At 35.7% G+C, this 19,093-nt stretch overlaps 1 protein-coding gene across 1 annotated transcript; it reads right to left on the bottom strand.

The window, feature by feature from the left end:
- Window positions 1-14,736: 14,736 nt before the first annotated feature.
- On the bottom strand, window positions 14,737-16,200 carry LOC136070265 (uncharacterized). Its single transcript, XM_065779974.1, has 4 exons — window positions 16,085-16,200; window positions 15,503-15,731; window positions 15,257-15,413; window positions 14,737-15,047 (listed from the first exon to the last, which is right to left on the bottom strand). The coding sequence occupies exons 1-4, from the start codon at window positions 16,198-16,200 to the stop codon at window positions 14,956-14,958; spliced, it is 594 nt and encodes a 197-aa protein (XP_065636046.1). The 3' UTR covers window positions 14,737-14,955.
- Between the last annotated feature and the right edge of the window lie 2,893 nt (window positions 16,201-19,093).

Below are 19,093 nucleotides of genomic sequence, written 5' to 3'. Positions count from 1 at the left end.
TTCACACATTTAAAAACTCACAAAATACAATTGCACACACTTGACACCTTACCCCTAGACACCTAGCTACTAACTCTATGACACAACCACTCTTGACTTTCTTTTTTTCACTTCACACTAGTCTTGGTGCATACCCGTACTTCACCTCACATCACACGTCTAGGTCTTGGAGTTTGGATAGCGTTTTCAACGCTTGTATTGTGCATTTGCGTCTATCAGTGGGTCCTGTGCACTATTCACGAGACCCACAAACCTCTTTTTTAGCAAAATTTTTATTAAAAATTGGTCCCATGGCACTATTCACACATTTAAAAACTCACAAAATTCAATTGCACACACTTGACACCTTACTCCTTGACACCTAGCTACTAACCCTATGACACAACCACTCTTGACTTTCTTTTTTTCACTTCACACTAGTCTTGGTGCTTACCCGTACTTCACCTCACATCACACGTCTAGGTCTTGGAGTTTGGATAGCGTTTTCAACGCTTGTATTATGCATTTGCGTCTGTCAGTGGGTCCTGTGCACTATTCATGAGACCCACAAACCTCTTTTTTAGCAAAATTTTTATTAAAAATTGGTCCCATAGCACTATTCACACATTTAAAAACTCACAAAATACAATTGCACACACTTGACACCTTACTCCTAGACACCTAGCTACTAACCCTATGACACAACCACTCTTGACTTTCTTTTTCTCACTTCACACTAGTCTTGGTGCTTACCCATACTTCACCTCACTTCACACATCTAGGTCTCAAAGTTTGGATAGTGTTTTCAAAGCTTGTGTTGAGCATTTGCGTCTGTCAGTGGGTCTCGTGCACTGTTCACAGGACCCACAAACCTCTTTTTTCAGCAAACTATTCATTAAAAATTTGTTCCATGACACTATTCACACATTTAAAAACTCACAAAATACAATTGCACACACTTGACACCTTACTCCTAGACACCTAGCTACTAACCCTATGACACAACCACTCTTGACTTTCTTTTTTTCACTTCACGCTAGTCTTGGTGCTTACCCATACTTCACCACACTTCACACATCTAGGTCTTGGAGTTTGGATAGCGTTTTCAATGCCTACGTTGCGTGTTTGCATCTGTCAGTGGATCCCGTGTACTGTTTACAGGACCCACAAATCTCTTTTTTCAGCAAAATTTTCATTAAAAATTGGTTCCATGACACTATTCACACATTTAAAAACTCACAAAATACAATTGCACACACTTGACACCTTACTCCTAGACACCTAGCTACTAACCCTATGACACAACCACTCTTGACTTTCTTTTTTTCACTTCACACTAGTCTTGGTGCTTACCCGTACTTCACCTCACTTCACACGTCTAGGTCTCAAAGTTTGGACAGTGTTTTCAAAGCTTGTGTTGAGCATTTGCGTCTGTCAGTGGGTCTCGTGCACGGTTCATAGGACCCACAAACCACTTTTTTCAGCAAACTATTCATTAAAAATTGGTTCCACGACACTATTCACACATTTAAAAACTCACAAAATACAATTGCACACACTTGACACCTTAGTCCTAGACACCTAGCTACTAACCCTATGACACAACCACTCTTGACTTTCTTTTTTTCACTTCACGCTAGTCTTGGTGCTTACCCATACTTCACCACACTTCACACATCTAGGTCTTGGAGTTTGGATAGCGTTTTCAATGCCTACATTGCATGTTTGCATCTGTCAGTGGATCCCGTGCACTGTTTACAGGACCCACAAATCTCTTTTTTCAGCAAAATTTTCATTAAAAATTGGTTCCATGATACCATTCACACACTTAAAAACTCACAAAATACAATTGCACACACTTGACACCTTACTCCTAGAAACCTAGCTACTAACCCTATGACACAACCACTCTTGACTTTCTTTTTTTCACTTCACACGTCTAGGTCTTTGAGTTTGAATAGTGTTTTCAATACTTGCGTTGCGTGTTTGCGTCTGTCAGTAGATCTCATGCACTATTCACACATTTAAAAATTATTTTGCTATAGTGTTTTCAATTTTCAATTTTTAGCAATAAGCTGTATCCAAATAGACTAAATTATTTTTAATTTTAATTTTTTGCCCCTTTTGGACTATTACAAAAAATTTATGGCTGAGTTTTACTTCTACATAGAAGTCTCTAGAGAATTAAAGAGAGACATCTCATAGAAAAATCCAGAATGCAAGAGAATTTTCTAGAGAATGAGAGAAGTAGTGCTTGATTTTTAACACAAAAGTGTCACACGAGCAATTTTTTGGAATTTGCTCAATTTTATAAACGCAATAGAGATGAAGAAGTTCATTCTGAACACCAATTGGACCTCATCGAACATTGATGGCAATTACAAGACGAGTTGTAGGAACTTTGTGTTAGGATTAGTGCCCTTAAATCCTATTGTATGATGCTATGTATGACATTATGTATGACTTAATGTATGATTAATAAAGTTATTTTATTATTATTTGAAATAATGGTAACATGAATATTCGGACATTATTATATAATCTATGAGATGCATAGTATGTGATTTAGTCACAGAAAATATAAGTCACAAGTTCTTTGTAAACTCAAAATTTTAGTTCGTAGTCGGTGATGAAATTGGGCATTTCATCTGCGAAAACTATAAAATATCAACTAAGATGATTTGTCTTGATCATAGAAGTGGAGACTTCTAGTTAATGTGTTGATATATTTTAAGAGTTAAAACATATTGAACTAGACTGCTATGAGATTTATTATCCTAATGACTGTCAATTGAATAATAAATCTCACAACTTCTATTTACATGAACTCTTAATCCTGAGAGAATAATAGATCTGATCATGAAGTGTAGGTTGCTTTGATCTATCAAAAGTGAGATCTAAAGTAACGATCAAAACCTCAGTATGTTGGGCAGTCATATTTAGTGTTGATAAAACATATATTCTCAAGATGGAATTCATAGTCTCTTAACAGAGATATAAAATATTCCCTTGAGATAAGTTTAATGGGTTCAGTTATTCAGAAAGTTAGGCCTAACAACTTTAGTAAGGAATTACTAAAGTATATATTTATGAAATTGGATTTCATAAATATATGATGAAAGACTTAAAAGAATTAAACTGAGTACTCAAGGATTAAGATATAGTAATCTACAAAGTGACAGTCTACATTCATGATTTTGTATTACTACGAATATTTTATGAAGGAGTTGCATTTACAATAAAGTCTTGGGATATAATTTATTAATAAGGCCTATAGTGCAATTATATTTATATAGTGGTATTAAATATAATTAATGGTAAATTTGGACTTGTTAAGAGTTGATAGAAAAGCCCAAGGCCCATTAGAGCTAGAGTCTTATTTGTTTCCTTTTGGTCCTACTCCAAGCCACACACTAAACCCAATTGGAAAGGCCCAAAAGGCTAGCCCAATTAGATAATTAGTTATGTGAAGAGAAACATACAAAATTTATTTAAGAACAAGAAATTGTATGTATTTAAAAGTGAGACACTCTATTCATTCTCTCTTGAATATATACATATAACTGATTGAGAGACCACACTTCTTGGGCATCAAGTGGAATTGGAGTGAAGATTGAGAATATTCCCAAGTGACTCTAATCTTTGGTTTTGAATTTCACCACATCAAAGTACACTCTCTTGTTCTTATATTCTAAAACTTACGTAGCATATGTTATAAATTGCGAATGAAGTAGATCCATTAATTTTCCGTTGCATATGTATTTATCCATCAAATGATATCAGAGCAATCTTCAATTTCAAATCTGTATAACATGTTTTGTGAGTTTTGGAATTAGAGATAATAGTTTCATGATGTTAGAAGATTATATATGTATTAATTTTCTGCATGGTTATTGAAACTATAGTTTGATGAAAACTGATATTGATGTTATGATGTTATTTAAATTTGAATTTAAGTATGTTAAATTGAACCTTAAGGCTATAGCATCAATGGAATTCAGTTTTGATATCAAATTCTATCTATCATGTTCATATGGTGGCTGTTTATTCATGAAAACCATTGAAAACTGTTCAGATCTTTACTTTAAAAATGGAAAACACGGGTTTTCCGCGAGTTAGCTTCTCGCGAAGTTACTTGTGAAAAATGCCTCTGAAGCACAAAAATTTTCACGGGTAAGCTTTACTAGTGAAATGGTTGCGAGACAGTCGCTAAAGTTTCTATCTGAATTTTTTGTTTTCACTATTTTGCCTTAACTCATTTTTGTGGGAAGAGCTTAGTCATGAGATTCTCGCGAAAATGCCACTGAAGGGAATTTTGAATTTTTTCTAGGTGTTTTCAAATGTTTAAAGTGCAAGGCTATTTGTGATTAGATTACACTCGTTTACAAAATAAAAACCTTTATTTTAAAACATCTAGTGGGAGAGAGATACAAGAGTTGGATCTCACGGTCTCCATTATCGGTTTATAGTAGTATGGGTAAGCACATCATCTTAGCGTATATGTCTTGCGATCACAAAGGAGGGTGTTTACTTCATAGTACTACAATATTGAACTTACCTGTTTAAAGTAGTGTATACAAGCACCTCGTCTTGGCATATATGTCTCGCGATCCCAAATGAGGGGTGTTTTGTTCCATGGAACTACAAGTTTAAACATTATAAGGGAGATGAAATGTGGCTATACATGATTCTAGATAATGGTGTACACTAGACTAAGTTTAATGTTAACCTTCCTTCAGAGCTATGTCATTATTACTTAGAGGCTAAAGAAAATATGGCATGTTATTAGTGTTTGATAAGAGTTATTATGATAGCACTAATATTGAGAATAGTTCTCAATCAATCCTAGTGTTTATGATTTACTTGCTTCCAAGGAATTTTTAAAATGGGATTGGGTTGTCGTTGCATATATTATATTATGGTTTTATTAAGGTTCCATGCTATATGTTTATATGCTAAATTGATAATGTCTAGTTTACTTATTATATTCATGTTTATTATTTTCAGATTTGAACATGGCATCATTTAGCCCACTTGTTACTATTCTTAATCAAAACAAACTGACTAGATCCAATTATGTTGACTGAAAAAGAAATTTTGACATTGTTCTTGCTGCTGAAGAGCACAAATATGTGCTTACTCAATCATGTCCTAGCTTTCCTTCATTAGATGCTCCTCTTGTGGAAAAACAACGATATGATTGTTGGTAGAAATCTAATTAAATGGCCAAGTGCTACATCCTAGCATCTATCTCAAATGTTCTACAGCATCAAATGCAGGATGTAGAACTAGCTTTGGACATTATGCTAAGTCTGAAAGAGATGTTTGGTGAGCAAGGCCATTCTGCAAGGCAAGAAACCATAAGGAAAATTTATAATACCAAAATGACTGAAGGCGGTTTAATAAGGGAGCATTGTCTTACAATGATCTATATGAGAGTGCTTTTTTTCTTAGCACACAGGCCCAAGTAGAGACAAGGATCCAAGGCCCAAATACTTGTTGTTTTCGTGGACTGAGCTTGGCTCACCACAGCTAAATGGGGCTAATTACGAACCAAGTTGTGCGCAAGTCACATAAAGCTCCTCAAGATGAAAAATGCAATTCCTCCTAAGCAATAAAATATTATTATAAGTGTTTTAGTCTCGTAAAATGACCATTTTCTCTTACGAAATAAGTAAAATAAGTGTTCATAATGTTCACAATGAGAAGGAGATTGAAATAGAGTATTTAAGGCTTAAATTTTATTGTATAAACATTTAAAAGAGTTCATTCACTTAGTATCTCAAGGCGTACTGTCATGGGATCCTAGGCATACTGTCGTGGGATCCCGGGGCATACTAGGCCTGTAAGAACCCAGAATGCTAGTTCTCTGAACTATATGATCTTTCTCCATGTTTATTGTGCAATAGAATTTTGTCCTTTCCTTTTACCTCTATAGGTGGTACACCATACAATACACATATCTTCAAATAATTATTAGTTTCTTAGATTAGGATATACATTTTAATACATATATATATATATATGTAAATGAGTTTCATGAGAATGATTCAGACACAAGGATCATGGCCCCAATTCTCACAGACTTAGTACTTTTGCACAAGACTTGTGGGATTTGGAACTCAAGTCCGGGTGGCTTTGCTTGGGCTTTGCCTTCCAAGATAGTTAGGTGAGAAGGATTTTAGCAAGAAACAGTAAAGGAAGACAATGTAATAAAGAAATACACCAAATAATTGTTATAAATCCTTAAATCAATATAAGGTATTTCATTATTTTTCTTGATTGTGGGTTACAGTGTACTCACTAAGACATGATACAAAGTTCAAATTAACTCAAAAATTGCAGACTTTGATGGCTATTCAAACCTCTAAGACTTGCAAAGTTTGAATCCTTTTGAATCCAAGTATATGCTATAGTGGCTATTTTCTAGGATACCAGGAGACAGTCCTCTGTTTTTCTTTGGGTTTTACAGAGTTCTTTCTATGGCTCTGTTGTGATATCTTTTCTCAGATCAAAATGGTGATGAATGAATGTCCCTCAGCATGGGTTTTCTCTTCCTTTTATAGTGCAACTCTAGGGCTTCGGGGTACCAGCGATTTCTCTCTTTTGCCCGTCAGAGCTCGTACTGTGTCAATTACCCAGGGGCTGGTCCTTTCCTTTTTTCTCATAATTTCTTCCTTTTGGTCCAACCAAGCTGAAAGCCCTTAGTTAACACTCCATTCCAAGGTCCCCTCAGGTTGCTAATCCTAGCTATTTTGGCCCTCTTCACTTTTTCAGTTTTTGGCTGCCTTCCATCCTTGTCATTTTTCCCAAACAATCAGAATCTTTTACTGTTGGGTTAAAAGCTCCTCCCCAGCCACTTCTACTTATGGTTTTCTCATTCTTGGTTCCTTGAGGTGCAGCTCCTTTGTTCATGAATGTTTGCTTTACACTTTCTGACGCATGACTGGGCGCTTGAGACCTGTTTGTCCTTCATCCTTCATGCTTTAAGCCGTTTCAATCTTACTTAGAGCATGTTGTGCGCCTTGAGGATCCCGGGCCTCTGGCAACCTCTGGGGATCCCGGCCCAGTTCTTTCACTGGAATTTGCTAGACATTTTAATGGTCTTTTTTGCTGAAAATCTGAACATACATAGGGCCTTAATGTCGATTCTTCTTGCTACACGAATTGGGCCTTCTTTATTTTTTTATGGAATGGGCTTTGTTGTGAAATTTTGGACCTCAAAAATCTCTAATATGAATACACTAGAGGTTTTAGGTGCCAATATTGATGGAGAACCCCAAGTGGATATGATACTCTAGTCACTACAGGAATCATTCATGGAATTTAGACTCAATTACAATATGAACAAAAAGATTTATTTTTTGTTTGAATTAATGAATAATTGGAAGCGACAAAGGCATTCTTGGTACTTCCAGTGTTGATGCTAATATGGCTGAAGCTTCTACTTCTCAACCTAAGTCGAAAGGCAAGGGTAAGAAGAAGAAGAAGAAGGGCTTCACCAAGCAAGATGGTAAACAAATTGCCTTAGGGGTTGCCAACAAAGGAAAGAAGATCAAAGGAAAGTGTTTCCATTGTGGTGAGAAAAGACATTGGAAGAGAAATTGTCCAATATTTAAGGCTGCTAAGAATAAAGGTATGAAAATTTTGTTGAGAGCCAAAATTTCACAAGAAAACCCATTACATGAAAAGTAAGGAACGACCATGGGTTTTAACAAAAGAAGACCCAATTCATGAAGTTAAGAAGGACCATGAAGGCCCAAAATCCCAAAAAGAAGGAAAAAAGAAAGAAATAATAACGATAATAAAGAAAAAAAGAAGAGAATCTCGGTCAGGCCAGAGGAAGGATCCCGAGAAGGCCAAAGGAAGAATCTCGGGTGGAACAGAGGATATGCAGCAAGAAGAAGGATCCTAGTCAGACCAAAGGATATGCAGCAAGATGTATATTCATATTTCCAGCAAAAAGGCCATTAAAAATCCAGTAAAAAGGCTATTAAAAATCCAGCAAAATCTAGTGAAAGAACTGGACCGAGATACCTAGAGGCTCAGGATCCTCAGAACGTGCAGCACAACTAAAGTGGGATTGAGACAACTCAAAATAGGTACCACGAAATACAAGAAACGAAGAATAGATATGTCCTTCTCAAGCAGCCAGTGGTGTAGCAAAGAACCAGAAAGCTTAAAGAGTGACAATTCATGAACAAAAGGCTGGTACCTCGGGGAACCCAGAATGAAGAACTATAAAGGAAAGTGGCTGGGAAAACTTTCAACCCAACAGGAATGGATTCCACTCACTTAGGAAAAATGATAGCAAGAAGGACAGCTAAAAGGTGATTCTGAAAAGGTAAGAAGCCTTAAAAGAAGAGAGATTGAAGGTCAGCTGCCTAAGGACGCCCCGAAATGGAAAGTCAGCAAGTGGCTTTTAGAGAAACAGCACTAAAAGAGGAAAATTATGAGAAACAAGAGAAGAACCAGCCATCAGAATGGCTGACATGACAGGGACTCTGGTACCCAGGGAGCTAAGGGGGGAGAATCAATGGTATCCAAACTCTAGAATGACACTATAAAAGGGGGGAAGTAGCCAACATTAACAGGCATTAGGCAGAAGGAGGAAATAATAACAGAATCTTTGAGAAAACACGGTCAAAAACTCAAAGAAAGTAAAAAGCAGTGCCCAATATCCCAGAACAACCACTATAGAACGTACTTTGATTCAAAGAGATTCAAACTTTGCAAGTCTTAGAGGCTTAGATAGCCATCTAAGTCTGTAATTTTTGAGCTTATTTGGACCTTATAACGCATCTTAGTGAGCACATTATAATTCACAATTAAGAAAAATAATGAAATATCTCATATTGATTTGAGGATTTCTAACAATTATTTCACGTATTTCTTTATTACATTGTTTTCCTTTACTGTTTTTTTGCTGCTCAATATTCTTGCTTGCTAGTTTTTCCTTTTACTCAACCAAAAGCTGAGTCCTTTTAACAGGGTCCTCACTTCAACTTGGGCCTTGGATACACTTAGCCTCCAAAGAAACATATGTCAAAACATGCACACGTTAGATATCACTCTCTCCCACAAAAATCCTTCTCACCTAACTATCTTGGAAGCCAAAGCCCAAGCAAAGCCACTTGGACTTGAGTTCCAAAGCCCACAAGTCTTGTGCAAAAGCACTAAGTCTGTGAGAATTTGTGCCAAGATCGTCGTGGCTGAATCATTCTCATGAAATTCATTTACATATATGTATATGTATTAAAATGTATATCCTAATCTAAGAAACTAACAATTATTTGAAGATATGTGTATTGTATAGTGTATTTTATGTAGCACCTATAGAGGTAAAAGGAAAGGACAAAACTTTATTGGATAATAAATATGGAGAAAGATCATATAGTTCAGAAAACTAGCATTCTGGGTTCTTACATGCCTAGTACGCCCCAAAATCCCACGACAATATGCCTAGGATCTCACGACAGTACACTCTGGGTACCAAATGAAAGAACTCTTTTAAATGTTTATACAATAAAAGATAAGCCTTAAATATTCTATTTCAATCTCTTTCTCATTATGAATATTATGAATACTTATTTTACTTATTTCGTAAGCGTAAATGGTCATTTTATGACACTAAAACACTTATAATGGTATTTTATTACTTAGGAGAAATCACATTTTTGCCTTGAGCAGATTTATGTGACTTACGAACAACTTAGTTCGTAATCAACCCCCATTTAGCTGCAGTGAACCAAGTCCAGTCCACCAAACAACAAATATTTGGCCCGAGATCATTGTCTCTACTTGGGCCTGTGTGCTAAGAAAAAAAGTACTCTCACAAAGTTCATTCCTCTTTGAAATATGTTTAGTACAGAATCTCATAGATTCTTGGTGTGTGGATTCAGGTTGTACTAATCATATCTGCAATTCTTTGCAGGGGTTTCAGAAGACTAGAAAGCTTAATAAATAGGAATTGTTTCTTACTTTGGCTGATGGGACTAGAATTCCAGTTGTAGCTGTTAGAGTTGTTAATTTATGCTTTGAATATAAAGTTTTAATATTGGAAGACTGTTTGTATATACTTAATGTTCGTAGGAATTTAATTTCTACAACTTATTTAGGTAAACATGGATATTGTGTTATCCTAAAAGACAATGTTGTAATAAAGAAAGGTAAAGTGTTTATCTATTCTGCCAATATTGTTGATGGTCTTTATATTTTAACTCTTAATAAGCATGAATTAGATAATAACTTTCATGTAAAATCATTAAAGAAAAAGTTTCTTTCTACTAATGATACATATCTTTGGCACTTGCGTTTGGATCATATTAATCCAAACAGAATTCAAAGACTAATAAAAAATGGACTCTTAGAGCCTTTGGACTTTGATGAATTTCTAGTTTGTGAATCTTGTTTGGAAGGAAAAATGACCAAACGACCTTTAAATGCAAAAGGTAGAAGAGCCCAAGAGTTGCTTGAATTAGTTCATACAGATGTATGTAGTCCTATGTCAACCCAAGCAAAAGGAGGTTATGAGTACTTCATCACTTTTACCGATGATTACTCAAGATATGGTTATGTGTGCCTAATGAGATGGAAGTCTGGAACCTTTAAAAAGTTCAAAGAGTTTAAGGCTGAAGTTGAGAATCAATTAGGAAAATACATAAAATTCATTTGATCTGATCATGGTAGCGAATACCTTCTTAGGGATTTCAAGGATTACTTAACTCAAAATGGGATTGTATCCCAATTGACTGCACCTGGAACTCTCCAACAGAATGGTGTAGCAGAAAGAAGGAATATGACTCTTTTGGAAATTGTTAGGTCCATGATAAGTTACTCAACTTTACTAGTTTCTTTTTGGGGATATGCACTAAAAACTGCAATGCATATTTTGAATTTAGTTCCATCAAAACCTGTTCCCAACACACCTAAGGAATTGTGGAGTGGGCATAAGCCTAGTATGAAATATCTCCTCATTTGGGGATGTCCAGCAGATGTGTTGAAAAGGAAGTCTAATAAGTTGAAAGTTAAAACCAAAGTATGCATGTTTTTAGGGTATTCAAAGGAACAAAGGGTTATTTATTCTATAATCATAAAGATAACAAAGTATTTGTTAACACACATGCCAAATTTTTGGAGGATGATTATGTGAATAATTTTAATCCTAGAAATAAAGTTGTTTTGGCTGAAATGAATGAACTTGTAAATGAACGACCAATGGATGAAACTAAGGATGATGTGGCTGTATTAGATACACCACAAGATATTACTCATGAGATGACTAGTACACAGGTGCCTTGTTGTAATGGGAGAATTGTTCGGCCTCCTATAAGAATTATAGGTTTGAGAGAAACTTATGAAACTATCTCAGAAGAGGCTAAATCAAATCCCTATACTTATGAAAAGGCAATGAATGATATAGATACACATCATTGGGTCAAAATTATGAAATCTGAATTAGATTCTATGTATTCCAATCAAGTTTGGGATCTTGTAAAGGCTCCTAATGGCATTAAACCTGTTGGTTGCAAATCGGTTTACAAGAGGAAAAGAGGGATAGATGGTAAGGTTGAAACCTTTAAAGCAAAGCTAGTGGTGGAAGGGTATACACAAAAAGAATGTATTGATTATGAAGAAACATTTCACCAGTAGCAATACTTAAATCTATCAGAATTCTCTTATGCATTGTTGTTCATTATGATTATGAGATTTGGCAAATGGATGTCAAGACTGCTTTTCTAAATGACAATCTTGAAGAAAAAATCTATATGATGCAACTGGAAGGTTTCATAGCAAAGAACTAAGAGCATATGATATCCAAGTTGAAAAATCCATTTGTGGACTTAAGCAAGCATCTATGTCATGGAACATCAGATTTGATTAAGCAATCAAGTCATTTGATTTTGAACAAAATCTTGATGAGCCATATGTGTACAAAAGACATCGAGATAAAATAGTAATGTTCCTAGTGCTTTATGTTGATGATATTCTACTCATTGGAAATGATGTAGAGGTAATATCATCAGTAAAGGTTTGGTTGTCAAGCCAATTTGATATGAAGGACTTGGGTGAGGCTAACTTTATTCTAGGGATCAAATTTTGACGAAATCACAAGAATAAGATGTTGAGCTTATCACAAGCTGGATATATAAATAATGTTCTAGAATGGTTTAGCATGCAAAACTCGAAGAAAGGGTTGCTTCCTTTCAAACATGGAGTTCCTCTGTCTAATGACCAAAGGCCTAAGACTCAAGAGGAAGAAAATATAATGAGACAAGTTCCTTATGCTTCTGTAGTAGAAAATCTCATGTATCTCATGCTTTGTACTAAACCAGATATCTGTTATTCAGTTAGCATGGTTAGCCGATATCAATCAAATCCAGGACCAAAACATTGGCAAGCTGTAAAGCATATTCTCAAGTATATACAGAGAATGAGAGATTATATGCTTGTTTACCGATGTAAGGATTTGATTCCCATTGGCTATACAGATTTAGACTTTCAATCAAATCTAGATTTCAAAAAATCCACTTCAGGATGTGTTTTCACCTTAGGAGGTGGAGCCATAAATAGGAGGAGTGTTAAGCAATCTTGTATTGCGGACTCTACCATGAAAGCTGAGTACGTTGCTACTTGTGAGGCAGCAAAGGAAGCTGTATGGCTCAAGAAATTTCTTTCTAATCTTGGTGTAATGAGAACAAAGCAAGTACCCATCACATTGTTTTGCGACAATAATAGAGCAGTTGCACAATTCAAAAATCCAAGGAATCATAAGAAAGGAAAGCACATTGAGAGAAAATACCACATCATTCGAGACATCATTGCTCATGGAGATGTAGTAGTTGCAAAGATTAAAAGTGCAAATAATCTAGCAGATCCCCTTACCAAAACTTTGCCTCAAAGAACTTTCGAGTCACATTTAGAGGGAATGGGAGTTAGATTTAGAGGGAATGGGAGTTAGATTAGTGCGCAATAGTATTTAGGGCAAGTGGGAGATTGTTAGGATTTGTGCCCTTAAATTCTATTGTATGATGCTATGTATGACATTATGTATGACTTAATAAAGTTGTTTTATTATTATCTAAAATAATGGTAACATGAATATTCAGACATTATCACATAGTCCATGAAATGCATAGTATGTGATTTATGTGATTTAGTCACAAAAGATATAAGTCACAAGTTCTTTATAAACCCATAATTTTAGTTCATAGTCAGCGATAAAATTGGGCATTTCATCTGCGAAAACTATAACATATCAACCAAGATGATTTGTCTTGATCATGGAAATGGAGACTTCTAGTTGATATGTTTTAAAAGTTAAAACATATTGAACTGGACCACTGTTAGATTTATTATTCTCCTAATGACTATCAATTGAATAATAAATCTCACAACTTCTATTTACATGAACTCTTAATCCTAAGAAAATAATGGACATGATCATAAAGTGTAGGTTGTTTTGATATATCAGGAGTGAGATGTAAAGTAACGGTCAAAACCTCAATATGTTAGGCAGACACATTTAGTGTTAATGGAACATATATTCTCAAGATATAATTCATAGTCTTTTAACGGAGATTTAAAATATCCCCTTGAGATAAATTTAATGAGTTCAGTTATTCATATTTATGAAATTGAATTTCATAAATATATGATGAATGACTTAAAAGGATTAAACCGAGTACTCAAGAATTAAAATGTAGTAATCTACAAAGTGACAGTCTACATTTATGATTTTGTATTACTACGAATATTTTATAAAGGGATTGCATGTACAATAAAGTCTTGGAATATAATTTATTAATAAGGCCTAAAGTGCAGTTATATTTATATAGTAGCATTAAATATAATTAATGGTAACTTTGGACTTGTCAAGATTTGACAGAAAAGTCTAAAGCCCATTGGAGCTATGATTTTGAATTTCATTTTAGGTAGTTTTTGGAGGGTGATATTTAGTTACAAGTACTGGTCAATATTTTGTGGTATTACTATCCTTACACGTTTTTCTACTCTGCTCCAAGGATTGAGAGCAAGAAGATTAATATGAAAATTCAACATAAAAGAGAGAATTTGTAGTCTATTCACTTGAAATGTATAAAATGTCAACTAATCTTGGATCATATCCATCTTATGTTCAAGCCTTATTATTCAATCCTGAGAGGACTCCACTACTGAGTACTAAGTAAGAGTCATCTTCCTGTCCTCAAAAAACTTCGTAATCTTCTATTAGCTTTTGATTAAAGAAAGCTATGATAGAATCACAAAGTTGTTTATTACTAATATTTGATGATAGTGATTTTTACATGCCTTACACGTTCATCAAAAGATTCAAAACTAGTATTTCACAAAAATGGCTACATTGGCTAATTTCTCAAGTTTTTCAACTCGATAGGGTACCAAGGCACATCACAAGAAGGGGGTTTGGAAAGAAGAGAACAAAGGAATACGATAATGCAAATATAAAATGACAACTTTTATCCATTTTTCTTAACCATCTATCCTTGATTATAAAGAAACTTTATCATAGTCTGCATCGGTAAAACCAGTGGCAATTTATCAGGCATGTCAATAAAGATCCTGTTGGCATATTTATTTTTCTAATTTTTCCATTCATTATTTTTTGCACCCATTCAACAAGCATCACATTTATCCAACCTAAAATATTTGATAATGCAATATTATTGAAGGACTTGAATAAAAAAATCTCAATAAATAGTAATTATACTTTTGACAGTAATAAGTTTTTCAATGACTTGGGCAAAAGCACAACATATAGTATATGCAAACAAATGTAGATCTAGTATTCAAAACTAACAAAATTGACCATAAAATATAGAAGGCAATGTGACAGTTTCTTATAGAACAAATACAGCAATAACACTCGTGATTAATTGGGGAGGGGGGCGCCGGAGGATCTTATCCCTACTTCAATGACTTAAATGCAGAATCCAATTTCTGACTGGAACAAAACACTCACATGAAATCATAGTCATCAAGAGCATCATAGGAAGTAACAACCATTTCATCGTTTGGCTTGTCAACAAGGAACGGCTTTTTCCTAGGGGCTGCAGGCAAGGAAAAACAATTGAGAAACACAAATTGATAAGTTATTGATAAATTCCTCATTACAGAACAACTGAGAGCACCAACTGAAAAAATGGAGAGATAAATCCATTAAATACATATAAGTCAATGTCTGTCCATCACAACGGATTTACAATCCCATGAGTGATCCTCTTGAAGTATCCAGGAAGTAAAGTACACAAAAAGATACCTTTCTTTTTACCAGCATTTGCTTCCTTCTCTGCATTTAGCTTTTCATTTGCAATTGCTGTGACAGAAGATGCAACATCTTTTGCATCTGCTGCTTTCAAAGTACTCATTGACAGTCTCATTACATCCTTGAGTAAAGCAATATAATGGTAACTTTTCTGTATCACAGAAGCACAGGTACGTTTATTAACAAAGTTAGTTATTCACTTCACCTTTGGTCAAAACAGAGGAAGACAATTTAACACACCTCAAATGGACGCAGCTTCTGTGATACGAGCTCTGCATATTCCAAGAAATCAGTATCTGATTTGGGAATGAAATTATCAAGAGTCTTCTCATCTCCTCTCTCACCAAATAGTTCTTTGGTAGATTTATAATCTGCAACAACTATGCTAACTCGGAGATTTCCAGATTTTCTAGAACAACCCTGCACTCCCTGATCATGTTTGCCGTACACATTTCTACCAATGTCTTTTCTTCACAATGGTCATAGCAGTCAAGTGCTATGTCTCTGAACCTTTAGATGTATTCCATCAAATCTTCACCACTTATTTGCTTAGTTGCTTGCAAAGTTGCAAGCGTTACCGTTTCCTCTCCGTGGAAGTACTTAGTACAAAATACATCCACCATGTCATCCCATGTTGTGATTGATCTTGGTTTCAGACCGATGTACCAGGTGTATGCACGATCACACAGTGATTTAGAAAATTCCCAAAGACATAGGTCCTCGTCTGCCACATAAGGGTCAAGAGTATCAATGAACTTGCTCACATGCTGGACGGCACTTCCCTTTCTGCCATCGTACTGCATAAAAACTTATGGTTCATACCTCTCAGGGTATGGCTTGCTAAGTATTCTTAGTGGATAAGGAGGTCTTTGCGTGTAGAACCTCTCCTTAGGTGCTCTGGCCCTTTCTTGCTCCAAAAAAGCTGCAACTTTGGCCATAGTGATAAGACGTTGCTCTATATTCTACGAAGCGCCTCCAACTGGGGTCTCCTCCTTGTGTACTACATGCTCTGGGTCATGCTGACATCTTTTTTCCTTCATCTTGTCCACCTTCATTTGACAGATTTCTTCCATCATCTGCTGCTGCGAGTGTTGCAACGACTGCAACACCTCGATGAAAATGTTGGCATTGTCAATATGGATTCTTTGCTATTGCTGGGGTTCAACCCTCGCTCTATTGACACCTTCTGCCTGGTTGGGCTGGTGTTGGTGGGGCATTGTCGGCCTTAACTTTGCCTGTGAGGGCACAGTGCTCATGTTTTGTGTTGCTTTGGATCTTGGGGGCATAGTTTGCGAGGGCTCCTGTCTACTAGAAAAACCAAGATTGACTCATCCATAATCTTAGACATTTAATTCTCCAAATTCTTTTACTCTCAATTTTAAGGTCACCACTCTCGAGAATTCACTATTATCACAACAAGCAGTTACAAGTAAAGGAATCTCAATACGTTATACCAACCTACAGTTGAACCCTTACCCCAATACCTAATTAGACTTGTTCTATAGTGACAATCTCTTTTTTTTAATGCACGGCTCCTAGTACATAACTAACCAATTTGATGCGCGGATCCCAGTATGCGGCTTACTCACCAACTTTAGAAAGATGTTGGCTGCAAAACTATTCAGTTCATTAACACGATAAAGATCATGAAGCTCATTAGTTACAAAACCCTACGGTGTACAAACACAATAGTTTCTTGAATAGAAAGATGAACTAGAGCATATGTCTTCGGTTCACAATATGCTTATGAAAAACTTTTGCCTTGAGTTGCATTAGCTATGACGGCCCTTAAAAAAATCCTTATATATGTTTAGGGTTGTGAGGAAAGAAAGCCTAAACATCTATTCATGAATTGGAGTGAAATTAGCTCTAAAAAACTGATTTTCATAAACCTTGACAAATACCCTATCTATCAAGTAGCTGTCGAGCATCAAGTTGAAACAACTTTTTAAACCTTGATAGATACTAGTTGTCGAGCTTTAAAATCCAACACTTCTTCACTTGATTCTTGGACAGACTTGCATGGCTTTAACACTTGAATTTGAAACCTTGTTCCTTGAAGCATTAAACACATCCTAGATCTACTCAATTACAAGTAAAGTGTATTTTGTCAAAGGATTAGTCAATTCTATATTAACATATGTTCCTAACAATGATTCACATATGTCCTAACATGTTGATATAAGTCAAGCGGCAATGTTCAGTAGTTTTAGGGGTCTAGTCTTTCCCATTTGGTTATATACTCTTTAAAACCCCTTTCCTTCCTCCCTCATTTCTCTCTTAGATGGGTTGTAATAGGTATATCATGCCATGTACCATTCGTCCTCATCTCTAGAGTATAGCGATCCCTGTTTACTTTCCTGCACTTATATTTTGGGCCATGCTCTAGGGATGTAGGCATTTATTTTCTTACTTTGTGTGCTTGCATTATGCATGATATATGTATATATATACCTGCTCGACCCTTCCGGTGTGATTGTCACAATCCATGTCACCTAAGGCAAAGCAATGCCTAATTTCCGCCGCGAAAATAAGGTGACATGTCACCGGATTTTTGCTATAGAAATCTTGTCCTTTACTCGAATACCTTAGGAAAGTATAGATTGGGACCACACCCACTCAAAAGCCAAACCTCAAAGCCTTTCATGCATGCGAAGCCCCGAAAGCCAATGCCAAATCATGTTTTTTACTGCCAATCTCCAAAAATAAAGATTTTATCAAAACAAAGGACTATCCTTGGACAGGTATAGTAGGGTGCCCAACACCTTTGCCACACGTAACCAAACTTCCAGACTCAAGAATCAAGATATTTTACCATCCACATTAGATTAGGAAAAAAGACCTTTTTTTTTAGCCTAGGATCGGTAATAAAATCAACTAGAAACAAGTGACCAATCATACCTTAGAAAAACCCAATGACTGGTGGCGACTTCACTTACCTTCCTCCACCAAGAGAGGAAGCACATGAAGCTTTACGCGAACCACACCAAGCACACCAACCAATTGAGAGGATCCTCCAACAAGCCCCCGCGCAAGCGGGAGCGTCACCACGGCGGGTGGTCAAATGAAGGCCCACGACAGCGGCGGTTTTTCTGCTTCGTTTTTAAGGCCAGGCGTCAACAAATGTTGAACTGCCAGAATTACCACATAACAATGTTTGTTTTGGAAACTTTACACGTGTTGAAGCATCTGATATCTTATTGTCAATTCCTTCACTAAATAGCAAGGGTTTAATGCCCTCCTCAGCACAGATTCAATCCTCAAGTATGGTCATTGAAATATTTGCATATCAGGGTATGAGTAAACTAAATCATGGAACTGTGCTTGGGACCAAATCAACCTGTGGCACACAGAAAGCTCAGACGTCGCCTTCAGGGGTGGAAAGGAGAAAAAAGGAACTTGTGAATAATATAATGTATATAGTTCTTTCCCTTAAAATAAAATCTACTATTGGTAGGAATCTACTTGAGCTCTAAGTACTAGATCTCAATCCTGTCAAACCAACGGTGAGGTATGGTGGAGGTGATTCATTTGTGTTTAATTACTCAAAAAATGTAAGAAAGGAAAGGAAGACTTTTTTATTTTTTATTTTATCTAGAGCTTCATTTTATACTAAGCGATGCCACTTAAGAATTTTGTTAGACATGTAGGACAGAAAACTAACAAAAGTGAACAAAATGATATAAGTGTAACATTTTCAGTAGTTTAGAAACAAAGAAAAAACAAAAAAAAAAAAAAAAAACTTTTGATAGTTAAGGAACAAAAACTTAACTTTATGTAAACTTTAAGGATGGAAACAATATTTTTGCCAAAAAAAAAAATCCAACATTG

Source organism: Quercus suber, unplaced genomic scaffold (assembly GCF_002906115.3).
Source record: "Quercus suber isolate HL8 unplaced genomic scaffold, Cork oak 2.0 scaffold_221, whole genome shotgun sequence".
NCBI lineage: Eukaryota > Viridiplantae > Streptophyta > Magnoliopsida > Fagales > Fagaceae > Quercus > Quercus suber.
Note: the sequence above shows the minus strand (reverse complement) of the source record. Positions and strands in the feature narration are given on the sequence as shown.

What these genes read in the sequence shown, in the direction of transcription:
- LOC136070265 (XM_065779974.1), bottom strand. Translation starts at nt 16,200, where the DNA reads ATGGCCAAAGTTGCAGCTTTTTTGGAGCAAGAAAGGGCCAGAGCACCT. An exon ending in AGAAGCTGCGTCCATTTGAG is followed by an intron (nt 15,414 to 15,502) that starts GTGTGTTAAATT and finishes TCTGTGATACAG; the next exon opens with AAAAGTTACCATTATATTGC. An exon ending in AAATGCTGGTAAAAAGAAAG is followed by an intron (nt 15,048 to 15,256) that starts GTATCTTTTTGT and finishes CCTTGCCTGCAG; the next exon opens with CCCCTAGGAAAAAGCCGTTC.